The sequence below is a fragment of the Mchenga conophoros genome, linkage group LG6 (genome assembly GCF_057382185.1).
Source record: "Mchenga conophoros isolate Kocher_MC1m ecotype Shallow Benthic linkage group LG6, M_conophoros_male_GT1.1, whole genome shotgun sequence".
NCBI classification, from domain to species: domain Eukaryota; kingdom Metazoa; phylum Chordata; class Actinopteri; order Cichliformes; family Cichlidae; genus Mchenga; species Mchenga conophoros.
In genome coordinates this window covers 34,819,123-34,832,135 of record NC_140531.1, presented here as the reverse complement: position 1 = coordinate 34,832,135, position 13,013 = coordinate 34,819,123, and the positions used below count along the sequence as shown (strand labels likewise).

Here is a 13,013-nt window from a genome sequence, read left to right as displayed (position 1 = left end):
AATTTTGTCCAATGACCGCGAAGAACGAATAATTGGCACCGACTTTAGCCATTCAGTGAACGCTCTCGGCCTTAAATTTGAGTGACAGTATTTTTAACAAATAATGGCGCAGTCCTAGATCGCTGACCATGGGCGGGACTTCCTAGCGAGTTTAGCATTGCGGCCTCTGCTGAAGGGCACCTGTCTCATTCTGGTTGTACTGTGCTCGAGTGTTTAAGGTAAGCCTCAAGACCTTGAGAAAGAAGTTGGACCACTTACTTTGCTTTGAGCAGTTATAAGTAGAGTCAAGTTGTCTTTACAATGCATCTGTGATGTTGTACTGCTTAAGCCATGGATCTGAAACTAATAAACTACCTAGCAAGCTAACCTAGCAAGCTAACGTTAACTGACTACAGAGTGTGCATTACTCGCTAAAATGTCTTGTATTAATGCATTTGAATTGCAGCGTTGTTTAACCAGAAGCAAAACCTGGCATTTTAGGTGTTCATGCGAAGACATGTCCTTCACGTCGGTCATATTTTAATGACGTACCATGTTGGGCTAGCAACTATAAAGGCTGTAACTTCTCTTATGTAACTATGCAGGTACTAATTTTAAGTAGCTAATTTACCGATAGGTTTTTTGTTGTGCATCAGAGTAGTAGTTGCAAACGTGCTCGAGCTCCCCCTTCTCAAATAACACCCATAAAGTCTACCCAGTACTAGGAATTAATTTATTTTAGCTATAGTCTCTGTTAGGACCTTGATGATTTCTGAATTCACCTCTCTCTACATTTACAGAAAATGATCATATGTCGTGTCATGCCTTCTCTGATCAATAGCTCCCAACCAAATCACTACCATTAAATAGAGACATGATTTACTTACAAAGTGTAATAATCATTTGGGAGAACTTGTTCTTTCAGCAAGAGTGAAAATGGAGTTTTAGACGATGGTAGTGAGATGGTTGCGTTAACAGAAAGACAGGTGGGCAACCTGGAAGTGGGAGTGTTAAAGATGTTAAAATTTCCATTGGGCGTAACCAGGATGGACAGAATTAGAAATTATTATATATCTGAGGGACAGCTCAGGTTGAACGCTTTGAATACAAAGTTCAAGAGGGGAGGATAGGATGGTTTGAGTGTAGAGAAGAGGGTGGTTAAATTGAGAATAAGATGCTGGAGCTGCCAGACAGGAGGATAAGAGGAAGATTCACAAATGTAGCGAAGGAGGCTATGCAGAGGTTTGGTGTGACAGTCGAGGATGTTAGGGATAGGGTGAGACGGAGGCAGGTGATGCACAGTGGCAACCCCTAAAGGGAGCATCTGGAAGACGTTATTTTTCTGTACAGTCAATATATCTGCTTATCATATAGTATACTAATTATTTATTTGCCATTTTTCTTGTGTAGGACCATCTGATATCCATCATGGCAGGACATGACGCTGGAACCCAGCACCAGTTCACTGGAATTGCCAAGTACTTCAATTCATACACAATCACAGGAAGGAGGAATGTGAGTTGTGTATATAAACTGCTTAATTGTATAATTGTTTAAAAGCAAGAAGCTCTACGTCCCTGCTGCTGTCATACTTTGTCATACTGCATTGCTCACAGCATTTATATACCCCCCCCCCCCCCCCTTTTTTTTTTTTTAGTGTGTTTTGGCCACATATGCTAGCCTTGCAGCCATCGCCCTTTTCTTCAAATTGAAGCCTAAGAAAAAGCCTGCTGTCACAGAAAAGTGATTATGTAAGTATGTTAGTCTTTCTGCTTTTCAGTGTTAACAGTCTGTAGGCAAGCAACCAGCCACCAGCTTTCCAAGTACTATGGTCAAGTCAAATTTTAGCAGAACGTTACTGTTGTCATTAGGTGATTTATTTCTTTTAAATATATCTGATTTTCAAACTGCGATAGTAACTCTTCACTACTCCCTGCTAAACCAAAACATTGACGAAATTCTGATTGTTAGCTTGAATTATATTTTATTACACAGAATTTTATTCTGCTCTTAATGGTAGAATTTATGACCCATATTTATATGGTAATATGGAGCTGTCGTGAAGGAGGATATGCAGGGGGTTGGTGTGACAGAGGATGCTAGGGTGGGGAGAGATGGAGGCTGATAATCCACTGTGGTGACTCCTGAAGGGAGCAGCTGAAAGAAGAGTTATGATCCATATTTATCACCCATGCTTATTCTGCTTATCTATTACTACACTTGCATATTTGCACTAAATGTGTATTTTGTCTGTGGTATGCAAACAATGTTTTTTGCTGTGCATAAAAACGATAAATTGCTAACGAATAGAAACTCATATCTTGCTCGTTTTGAAAAGTATTGGGGAAGCAACTGTGGCTTGCATGGCAAAGCAGGTCGTTTACTCTGCCACATGTGAAAGTGTTCTTTGGCACCATGTTGTAGTTATTCAGTTGAATTGATTGACTCTCTTTTGTCCTTACAGGCTTCCATTTGCCCATCATTTCAAACAGCTTGGAATGGAAAGAGCAGCTGGACATGCTTGTAATGAAATTTGAGTGTTTGGTTTTCCAATGTTAACAATAAAAACATCTATGCCCAAAACATAGAAAACACTTTTCTTTATTTACAGTGTGCACCAGTATAAAAGACTATAATACAGAAATGTCAGCCATGTATTCAGTAAGGCTGTACTCAACACAACGACTTAAACATACAGTCCTCTGTTTGGCTCTCATAGTTGGCTAACCTAATTTGTTATGCTAGCCAAATGTAAACTGATAAATAGTTATTTTCACTGTGCCATAACCTTCCTCAGTTACTTCTGGCAGTCAGAGTTTTGCATAATTTCTAGCTTCCATTGATTATGTTCTCAGAGGGAAATAGTCTCAAGGATTGAAGGCTCCAGCAGCCAGAAGCAGGTTCCTCCGGGTGAAGTGAAGGTGTATAACAGGTGTTGATTTAGTCGTGTAGGTGCCTAGCAGAAGCTCCTGGGAGTTATCTTGTAAATGGATGTGTCCCGTAGCTGCCGTGAAGTCATCTGTTTCCAAGTCATCGAATGCTTTCATTACATCCCACAGGCGAACCGTGTTGTCCATAGAACCTGGAAAACATTACACTTTGTCACTCTGGCTATAGTGCATTTTTGAACCGTGACCATGTCATATCATTTTTGTTTGAGGTTAATCGCTTGATGGAAAAGTATAAAGAAACTTGCAACACTCACCGGAAGCAAGGATTTCACCATCCCTGCTGAACCTGAGGGAATAGATGGTATCTGTGTGGCCCTTGAGCTCTCCCACCATCAATCCATGGCCAATGTCCCACAGGAGGACTCTGCCATCAGTGGCCCCTGATGCCAAAAACTTCCCATTGGGGGAAAAAGCGAGTGAATGGATGGGACCCTGGAAGATGACATTAAAATATTAGATTCACAGATGTTTAAACAGCATTTACTATTTCTAGCTGTGCTGCACTATACATCATTACATGAACAATTATGCACATTTCAATATAATGTGACTAAAATGACATTTTCTAAATGATGTCTGTTGAACTCTAACCTTATGACCAGTGAAGATGCGCACACAGTTTCCACTTAGGACATCCCACACACGGATGGTACGGTCAGATGATCCTGTGGCAACATAATTGGAGTTTGGGTGAAAACGAGTGCAAGTGATGTCAGCCAGGTGACCAGAAAATATCCGCAGAGGCTGGTAGTGATCTGTCGCCCAGAGTCTGTTAAGAAAGAAGAAAAAAAAAAAAAAGAGCAGAAGGTGGACCAATGAAAAGCACCTGTAGAAGGAGCCAATGTGGATCAACAACAACATGATGTTCCAATATGCTATCAAATAATTACAAAACAAGGTCTGAAGTTTCTTACCGGGCTACCCTGTCATGTCCTCCAGACACAAAATAGTAGCCATAGGGGGAAAACTGCGTGTCCCACACTGGGTAGTTGTGCCCTTTGTAGGCCACCAAACAAGTAAACGTTAGGAGACTCCATAACCTTACTGTACCATCTTCTGAACTGGACAACAAGTAGTTTCTGAAAAGAGAGAAACATTTTCATGACATATACAGCTTGATCTGTTGTATAAATAAATAAATAGTAGGGGTGCAACGATATTCGTATCGATATTGAACCGTTCGATACAGTGCTTTCGGTTCAGTACGCATATGTATCGAACAATACAACATTTTTAATTTATTTGATCAACTTTCCTTCTGACGATGCTGTCTGTGTTGAGCGCTCAGTGGATCTGCGCTCGACAGTGCAGCCTAGGCGGAGTAGTCGAACGCAGATTCACTGAGCGCAGGGCAAGCTAGCGAGACGAAAGCTAAGCTCTCCTTGCAACATGGCAAATTTAACCTCCTCCACCCTCATTCAGATCTGGCGTTTGGAACTATTTTGGCTTTCATGTGACGTATGACCCTGAAGGTAAGCGCGTCATGGACTAAAGTAAAACAGTATGTTGGATGTGCCACGCAATGCTCAATTACATGGGTGGGAGCTAGTGTGTTAGCGCAGTTAGCTCGTTAACGTGCTGGCCGTCCAGCCCCATGCACGGGGCGATTGGCGGTAGCTCGTTAACGGAGATTTGCCGTGTTGTGGCGTTAACGTCATTTCAACGAGATTAACACTGACAGCACTAGTGGGAACACAACGAATATGACTGCACATTTACGCCGACATCATCCTAGTGCAAAGACAAGTGGAAGCAGACAAAAACAACAAGCACGCATGCTACAAACTTTACCCGAGTCATTTAGACAGCTGTTAGCACATGATCCTCCTTATGGGGACCTGATATGTTTAATATGCTGCTGAGAATATAGCCCAGAAGAAGCGGATAGTATAGCTTTTATTTTGGAAAGAGCCATTTCTCTGTAATAAACTCTCTTTTCCAAAGATGAGTGATTCCTCAATCAGATACAGGGCTCGCAAAATCGCTAGCCCGACATCCTGGGGCTAGCGATTTTTCCAGTCGGGCTACCAAAATCTATCTCTGCCCTGCCCGTCGGGCTATCGTAGGAAGGAAAAATATATGTCAATGCTTTTGCATTCTTTCAGAAATGTAGCTGGGTAATTATGTCATTGGCATCGGTGAGCCACTGTCAATATGTGACATATTGAAATCGCGTTTGAATTTGCGCTTGTTTTTTGCTTTCACTTTGCAATCGCGCGAACTGTGTATAGAGAGCGACAGCACTGATTGGTGAGTGATGATAATTTGCGCACCAATTCCTCTGACATCGTCTTATCAATCGTTAGCTTACTATGCAAACATGACAAGTGAAATCTCCCGCAGCAAGCTTAAACATGTGAGAGGTTGATCGCGCAGAGAATCGCTGAGCGTTATGTGAGTGCGTGTGTAAAAGCAGCAGGATATATATTTCAGTTCTGCTGAGCCAAATAAGACAGGTCAGGGTGAAGAAGTGACAGCCAAAGAAAAGCTTACCACAAAACGGAAAAGTTATGACAAATCAGACTATAAGGCAAAAAGAAAGTGCAGCTTTATGGTTTCATGGACAAAATAATTTCTGTGGCTGCAATATGACGAGCTATATAACCAGGGCTGCACATAAGTGGTCCGCAGGTGCCCATTCGCTGTCAAAATAAAAAACGCGCACAAGATAAGAAGTTGCAACGCGTGTTTGCGTACATAAGATTTTCAGGAGGACAGACATTTGTTTAGAACTCTTAAAGATGTCGAAGAAGCTCCTTTAAGCAATTACTGTGATGTTCCTCCACCTCCAAAGAAATGTCAGGAGTCCGAACCACAAAAGAAGCACGTATTCTCGAACAACTAGTTGCAGGAGGTGAGCTGGCTTCAAACAAATGATGAACGCACAGAGATTTAATAAATGACAAATTAAAAAGGCATGAACATTTTTTTTGTATCGAAAAAATATCGAACCGTGACACCAAAGTATCGAACCGAACCGTGAATTTTGTGTATCGTTGCACCCTAATAAATAGTGTAATTTTTAAAGGATTTAACAAAAAACATGTAATCTCCATTATCGTCAGGTGGACGAGTGGCTCTACCTGTCCGGGCTGAAGCTGATGCCATACACTGGTCCACTGTGTCCATACATTATCTTTGATTCGCTGGCCGTCTTCTCATCCATGATCCTTTCCAGCACATCGTCTGACTCTTTGTCAATCAAGTTCAAGTCTTGAAAGAAAATAGGAAAAAATTCAAGGGCAATGTTTTAGAAAAGTAAAGATGTTGTCAGTATAAAATAGTGTACCTGCTGCAGACTTGACTTTGCGGAGCTTTTTCGGTGTGACACTCCACACTCGTACTGTGGAGTCAGCAAAGCCTCCTGCGATCAGGCTGGAGTCATCAGTGAAGTCCACTGCAGTCAGACCCTTAAGAAAATAAATACAATTAATTTATGTCATAGTTTTCACTGCTTCAATGCACAATCATTAGAGGTATGACAATTCTGAAACTACGACCGATATCATATCCAAACACCCACAATCAGAACGCAATCCTACATATTTCCCTACACCGGAAACATAATGAGGTTTTTTTGTTTTTTAAATTCATCACTCATGAACAAGTCTCCAGGTGTGGGATAAAATTATTTTTTCCCCATTTTTATTTGTCCCCTCTATAGGAAAACATAAGTCAACTGAAACTATGGCCAAAAAAATAGGTATTGACTAACCATCATTTTGGAGAACTGCTGCTCCTCTGGCAAACAAATTAAATGCATCATAAAGCTTTACCTGGTATGCATTGAGAAAAGTGTAGAAGCAGACAGAGGGGAGGTTATCTGATCCTAGACGAATCCTTTTCGTGGCCTCCTTCATGTACATGATCTTGTCCAGCTTGTCTGAGTCTTTGAGTTCTGGCAGGGGTATCCTAAATAAGACACATTTTATCAGACCTCTTTCTGTGTTGATTCAAAAAGCATGACTTTGACATTCAAAATATATCTGACCAAGAAGATTAGATTAGCCTCTACAGTAGTGTGCAACAAACACACAGCACAGTACTGTGTAAACAATCCCTACCTATTCTGTGAAGGAGCATTTGGATCCTGCTTTTTGCTCTTGGAGCCCATGCTGTCCTTTTTTGGCTTCTTCTTCTTGGGTTTACCCTCCTCATTCTCTGCCTCCTCATCCTCATCATCAAGGGGCAGCTCAATTTCTGGTTCCTTCAGCAATCCATAGTAAACCTTCACATGGTGAGTGACAAAGGAACAAGGACATGTCATTTCAAAGGTTTTGGTATATAAGTGTAAAGAAACATGAAAAGAAGACAGAAGTAATTGCTCAAACTGGTGGCAGATACATGTGAGGCTATCTTAATTTTAAAAAGCTACTGGATGCCCTCAGTATAGGGTCATGGGTTCAAAATTCAAGTTGTCAAACGTCCAAATGTGTGGCGTAAAAATCCAACCTTAGTTTTATTGGCTTCACGCTTGGCCTCTCCTGCCAAGCTGCCAGACATTGCATCTATCTGGCTCTTGCTGCGTGGCATGCCATCAAAGATATCAATGTAGAGGTGCTCTTGGATAATATTCCAGATCTGGTTGTTCTGACGCTCCTGCAAGTGTCTCTTCAGCAACTGATAGGAGTCGCGGGAGATACGCAGGACAAACTTGCTGGTGCGGAAGTCCAACAAAGTCTCGTTGCCTCTCATGTGCTCCTTCTTTGTCAAGCCAGATAAAACACGCAAGTCCTCTTCATAGTAGCACTCCTGGTCCCCACTGAACCTGAGAGGGAGGTGAACATAAAGAAATAAAGTTATTAAGGTGCACGGAAAATGGAGTGTGGTTGATATTTGGAATAATGTACAATTAGACTCACTTTTCAAAGAAGGCCTTAGCCTCACTTTCATGGTTGTTGTACACCAGCTCCAGATACATGTGGACAAAAAGTGGGTAGAAGACCTGGGACAGTTCAGCTCTGTGACAGTCCAATACTGTTTCTATGAACTTTTTGAGGTCACTGTAGTAGACCTCATAAAGAGTTGGATCTCCCTGCTGGCTGTAAGCTGACAGTACCACACGGACATCTGGCTGGTCCTCTGCAACTGCTGATGAAAAAGTCCCAATGAGATGGGTTGTATTAGTAGTGTGTTGGTTGTATCCACGTGGGAAAAATCCTTTTTAAGATTACCTAAACTGTCAATGTAACTACAAAGTAAATACAACTTTGCCTTTTTTAAGACTTATTTTTTTACCAACAATGCACCACCAATGCTCCGAGGTCAATGATCCCACTTTATACTGGTGATTGCTTTTTAACTGACTGATAATATTAAAAACATTTAAAAATATCCATCCTCCTTTTGTCCTGTGTCATCTGACTAGTCGCCCAAATAGAATGTCTTGCATGATTTTTGCATTCCATATCCTAAAGCTTTGCACATTTTATTCCACAACCCCTTTATTTTTTGGCACGACCAAAATACATGTGCACAATTCTACATCAATTTGTCCACACAGTCTCCAGCATGCAGCATTCCTCCAAGTTTTTGAAGCTTAAGAAAACAACAACAAAACAGATCATGTTAAATTCTCTCTGTATCCTGGAGTTAGTGGCCATGCACTGTGTTTTAAAAATTAAAGTTCCTTCTTAAATTTGTTCCTTCTTTTCTTTTATCCTATTTGTCTTTAATATACAGAAAGGACGTCTTTCTGCATGACCTTAAATCTCTGTACAAAGCAGAGATTTCTCTGCGTTTTCTTCTGAAATACCTCAATAATCTCATTTTATTTGATCAGTTTTATCCTCCTCCTCACAATAATACCTTACTTATCTTAGGTATCAAAATTGTTCATCTTCACCTAATTCTAATTTTTCCTTCAGTCTTTCAAAACCCAACATATTTTTCCCCCTTAAACATTGTGCATATTGCTGCGATGCCTTTATTTGCCCAGTGCTTGAACTTTCTATCATGCATGCCAGGTATAAATCTCGAGTTTGATGCGAACCACCATAAAAATTCCGTTTCCAAACTTTTCGATTTTGCAGTGTATCCCTCCCATCACCAATATATCAAAAGTCTGATTGATACACTTTGATGCTTGGTAAAGCTAAACCTTCTTTTTCTTTAAAAAAAAAAACTGCAGAGTTTGTATCTGACCCTGGGTTTCTTTCCACCGCATATAAACTCAAGTTTGCCTCCTTTTTTTTTTTTTTTTTTAATTTTAAAGGGTATGATCAGTTAATAACAATATATTTAGCTGTTTCACTTTCTATTTGCAATTAGACTTTCACATCATACACGGCATATTATTACTGGTATCATCACATTAAAAACACATTATCACTGCAATCGCTTCACTGAATGAACACGAAGTAACCCTGCCGTAAAACTTAAAGCTATATAAACTTCGAATATGTTAGTACTCGAAGTTAACACACCCTGTAGTAAAGAAGTGCTTAACTCTTAGCGCTCTGAGCATTATCCCTAACTGATACCACTACATTAGGCTGTTGTGTCAGACTCGTGGTTGATCAGGAGATGTTTGTTAAGTGTTTCATACATAAAAGCGGCAGCTAACTGTACTGTACCTTTCGTTGGCGCCTGGGCTCCGGCGGAGGATGATCCGGTAACTCGGCTGAGAAGAGAGCTCACATCCCCGCCTTCTAAGTCCACAATACCGGCAGCACCTCCCGATCCTGCCCCGGCCGATTCAGTTGCCTTCGGGTCCAGTGAATTTTCCGGTAATCCCGCCTCACGACGCAAAATCTCGACGGACTCGATGAGTTTGTTCTTTTTGAGGAATTGCAGGACTGCCAGCAATGTCTGCTGGTCCTCCGGGGTAACCGCGGCTGTTTGTTTGTTGCTTCCAGTCGAAGAGCCGGAGCCGGGAGACGCAGAGAGCACTCTACCATCGTTAGCATTGTTATTTCCAAAGCCATCGGTTGATGGTTCTGTTTTAATGTCCGTTTCTATGTCAGCGTCGCTCATACCACCTTGTACGGCCGCCATTTTCAGAATGAATTGCGCATGTGCGACGTAAATCAACGGAAAACACTAACCGTACAAGACCAAGACATATGATTGGTTCTTACCAGTGAGCGTGGTGTTACAGAAGTCCCGCCCTTCGAGTGAGTGTAGTGTAGCGGTTTACGCATTAGGGAGCGGAAGGTCGCTGGTTCGATTTCAGCTCGAGATGAAAAACTGATTTGAGGTTTGCGTTTGGAAGGGCAGCTGATGTCAAAAGTCTGCCGAATCAAACATATGGAATTACCTGCTGTGGAAACGCCCACTTCATAACTTGATGCTATAATGCTATAATAATATAAATATAAGTATAAATATCTAATTGTACCCCAGCATAAAGACTGCATTCACAAGTGCATAGGTTTCACCAGAGAATTGTTATGTGTATAGAGTGACAAAATAATCAGTACTTTGTTTTGCCAAAGACGTATCTATCTTAATAATAATAATAATTATTATTATACAATCCAATTTATATCATTTTTTACCAGTTGGTGGCACTTTGTTCCCACACAACAGCTGGCCAGCGTCCCAGCCACCTCCTTGGACAATGTGTTGCTGCTATGAATACAATCTGGTATTCTTTTTAATCTATAAAACATTGGTGAATGAAAACAAAGTGAAAATTACTTTGCAAATTTCTACGTCATCTCCTCAGTTACACTGTTATTAATATAGATGTTTGTTGATACATCAATCTTCTGCACCTTTACATTATCTTATGATCCATCTGCCTCTTTTATTGACATACAATATGAGTCTTCAGAAAATGTGTGACACAGTAAGATGAGGTATAAGTAGCATTTTCATAATAAGTGACAGCTTGTATCACTGAGGAAACACAAGAAGGACAGTAACTGTGTATGAGTATGAGTGGTGTTTTCTTTGCATTCTGCTGAGTCCGAATTTTTGTCCGAACAAGACAGCACACCTTGCTTGAGCGAACAGTCTGTCAATGCATTCATGTACAGCTGACTGTGCATCTTTTGAGGCAGTTAATTTGTTTTTATTTCAAGGAGCCTGCCAGTAAAAAATTAGAACTTGATCTTGTTTCATTGTGTCTCTGCTGGAAATAGTGCAAAAATCTGGATTTGTTTGTTTTTTTATTTGACTCCACCCTCAAGTATAATACATGTACTGTAAATACAATAATACTGAGTTCTAACAAAAAATGAACACAAACATGTACTTGCAGTCTATTATTGAGTATAGCTCTGGTTGTAACTGATCTCCACCTTATAAACCTGTGTAATGCATTTGTGTAATGCATTCTCGACATTAAGACTTTGATAACTCAGCAGCAGGTTCAGCACGCAGGCTACAGTCGATTTTAAAGACTGGGACAAAAGAAGGGTTCACGGCACAAGAAGCGTTGTATAACACTGCGGCTATGTTGCTCCTTGTGGAGGAGAGATGGGGGTGGGGTTGGCTGGTGAAAGTGGGAGACATACATGTGAACACCAGCAGCTCAGGGTGTGGTCATCAGCACAGGGCCATTGTAAAGCTGCTAATTAGAGAGAAAATCCATTCCTTTCTGTGGTGTAAAGATAACAACATTACTTTGTAGGCTGACATATTTTTGTTTTCATTTTCACTTTAAAACACGTCAGACTGAAGGTTTTTGATCTGTAAGTGACTCCTTCATATAGCAAGTTACAAAGCGCCTGATTACTCATGCGCAGCCATATGGCTTAAATTTCCAGTGCCTGCGTATCTATAAAGGAAACAGCGGCATCTGCTTTTGTACTTGTATTGAATCCCTACAGTTTGTGGTTGTGCTTTTTTCCTTTTTTGTTTGTTTGTTTTTTGAAATGACAGAATAATAGTTCTACTAGGATTAATGTGATCTGAATGAAAATCAAATTAGGATGTGTAAAAAGTAATAACGAGAGAAATCTCCTCTAGCTGTTTTGATGCTTCATGATTCTTTACAGATGTCGACACCGATACGATTACTTGAGGTTTATTCGTCTAAAAGTGGCTATTATGGTAAACTGTCTCTGAAATAGGTACAATATATCACCTAACATTACTTTTATGCTCACACAATGAAGCATAACAGAATTTTTCTTCACTATGACAACAGTTTTACTGCAAAATAAATGCATTTATATTGCCTTTGTCTACCTCTTGTGTTATTTAGCGAAACATAATATGAGTAAAAAAGGTTTAGTAGTGTTTATCAGTCTGTGTTTACTCATTAAAAATGTTTTCATGCTCATTTCCAGTTTATTTTTTATAAGTTTCAGTGTTATTTTTATTTTCTGTTGTTTTAATAATGGCGTTATTTGTCAGATTGTAATATTTAAGAAATTCAGAACACTACTATCGTACAACACAGCAATATTATCCCTGTCTCAGTAAATAAGCGTACCAAAGCCTACCAGTTGTCAAAAATGTCCCATAAGTTGTCAGTTTAGTATAAATTTTTAAGTGCAAAATATCAACTAACGCTTTTTCACATCTAGTTCTAGTTTTTACCTCATAAAAATCACCCTGGTGAGGATATCTGAAACAGTTTAAACAAAGAAGCTTCTTGTGTTTCCATTATTTTCCACGTGTCAGTGTTTCACAGCATGATCTTTTTGTGCCCCACCCTGATCCACATGAACCTCAGTTCCCCGGTGCTGCCAGGCTAGCAAATGCAGCTGGAGATAGGAAGCCACTTGTTTTCTTGTCCACTTTTCCCTTTTTAAAATTTTATTTTAATGACTTAAATGACCACATTCGAGTAAAAAACCCACTTTTCAAGCCATTCGTTTGATTAAGTGGTCTTTTCTTCATCTTATGTGAAGCTGCTCTAGAGCTCTTTGCAGTCATAATGAAATGGGTGAGTGAGGTGAAAAGAGACGCGTGTTCAGTCTCATCCTCTCTTCACACCTCAGTGATGACTTTGCTCAGTTCTCTCTCTCTCACTTTCTCTCTCTCGCCAGAGTGTGTGTGTGCTGTGCTGGTGTGTATGCTGGAGGACTGTTCCACCATCCCCAGTTTCTCTGTCACGAGGCAGCAGGGTGTGGCTTCCCCCAACAGGGACAGGTTTTCTGGAGCGAACACAGACCCTCAAAGAAAAAG

General features: G+C 40.5%; 2 protein-coding genes across 3 annotated transcripts; one reads left to right on the top strand and one right to left on the bottom strand.

Annotated features, from left to right (window-relative positions):
* The first annotated feature begins 71 nt into the window (after positions 1–71).
* Positions 72–2,571, top strand: atp5mk (ATP synthase membrane subunit k). Its single transcript, XM_085277725.1, has 4 exons — positions 72–218; positions 1,390–1,494; positions 1,637–1,730; positions 2,444–2,571. The coding sequence occupies exons 2-3, from the start codon at positions 1,408–1,410 to the stop codon at positions 1,724–1,726; spliced, it is 177 nt and encodes a 58-aa protein (XP_085133851.1). The 5' UTR covers positions 72–218; positions 1,390–1,407; the 3' UTR covers positions 1,727–1,730; positions 2,444–2,571.
* Positions 2,565–9,960, bottom strand: taf5 (TAF5 RNA polymerase II, TATA box binding protein (TBP)-associated factor). 2 transcript variants are annotated; one of them, XM_085277700.1, is made up of 11 exons: positions 9,506–9,960; positions 7,793–8,018; positions 7,383–7,698; positions 6,995–7,158; positions 6,707–6,842; positions 6,220–6,340; positions 6,014–6,143; positions 3,845–4,009; positions 3,522–3,699; positions 3,185–3,362; positions 2,565–3,061 (listed from the first exon to the last, which is right to left on the bottom strand). In XM_085277700.1, the coding sequence occupies exons 1-11, from the start codon at positions 9,924–9,926 to the stop codon at positions 2,847–2,849; spliced, it is 2,250 nt and encodes a 749-aa protein (XP_085133826.1). In that variant the 5' UTR covers positions 9,927–9,960; the 3' UTR covers positions 2,565–2,846. The 2 variants fall into 2 exon arrangements, with proteins under 2 accessions (XP_085133826.1, XP_085133825.1); XM_085277699.1 differs by having other exon boundaries at positions 7,793–8,021; positions 9,506–9,959.
* Between the last annotated feature and the right edge of the window lie 3,053 nt (positions 9,961–13,013).

What these genes read in the sequence shown, in the direction of transcription:
- atp5mk (XM_085277725.1), top strand. Translation starts at nt 1,408, where the DNA reads ATGGCAGGACATGACGCTGGAACCCAGCACCAGTTCACTGGAATTGCC. An exon ending in CAATCACAGGAAGGAGGAAT is followed by an intron (nt 1,495 to 1,636) that starts GTGAGTTGTGTA and finishes TTTTTTTTTTAG; the next exon opens with TGTGTTTTGGCCACATATGC.
- taf5 (XM_085277699.1), bottom strand. Translation starts at nt 9,926, where the DNA reads ATGGCGGCCGTACAAGGTGGTATGAGCGACGCTGACATAGAAACGGAC. An exon ending in AATGCTCCTTCACAGAATAG is followed by an intron (nt 6,843 to 6,994) that starts GTAGGGATTGTT and finishes TGTCTTATTTAG; the next exon opens with GATACCCCTGCCAGAACTCA. An exon ending in ATCAGCTTCAGCCCGGACAG is followed by an intron (nt 4,010 to 6,013) that starts GTAGAGCCACTC and finishes CTCTCTTTTCAG; the next exon opens with AAACTACTTGTTGTCCAGTT.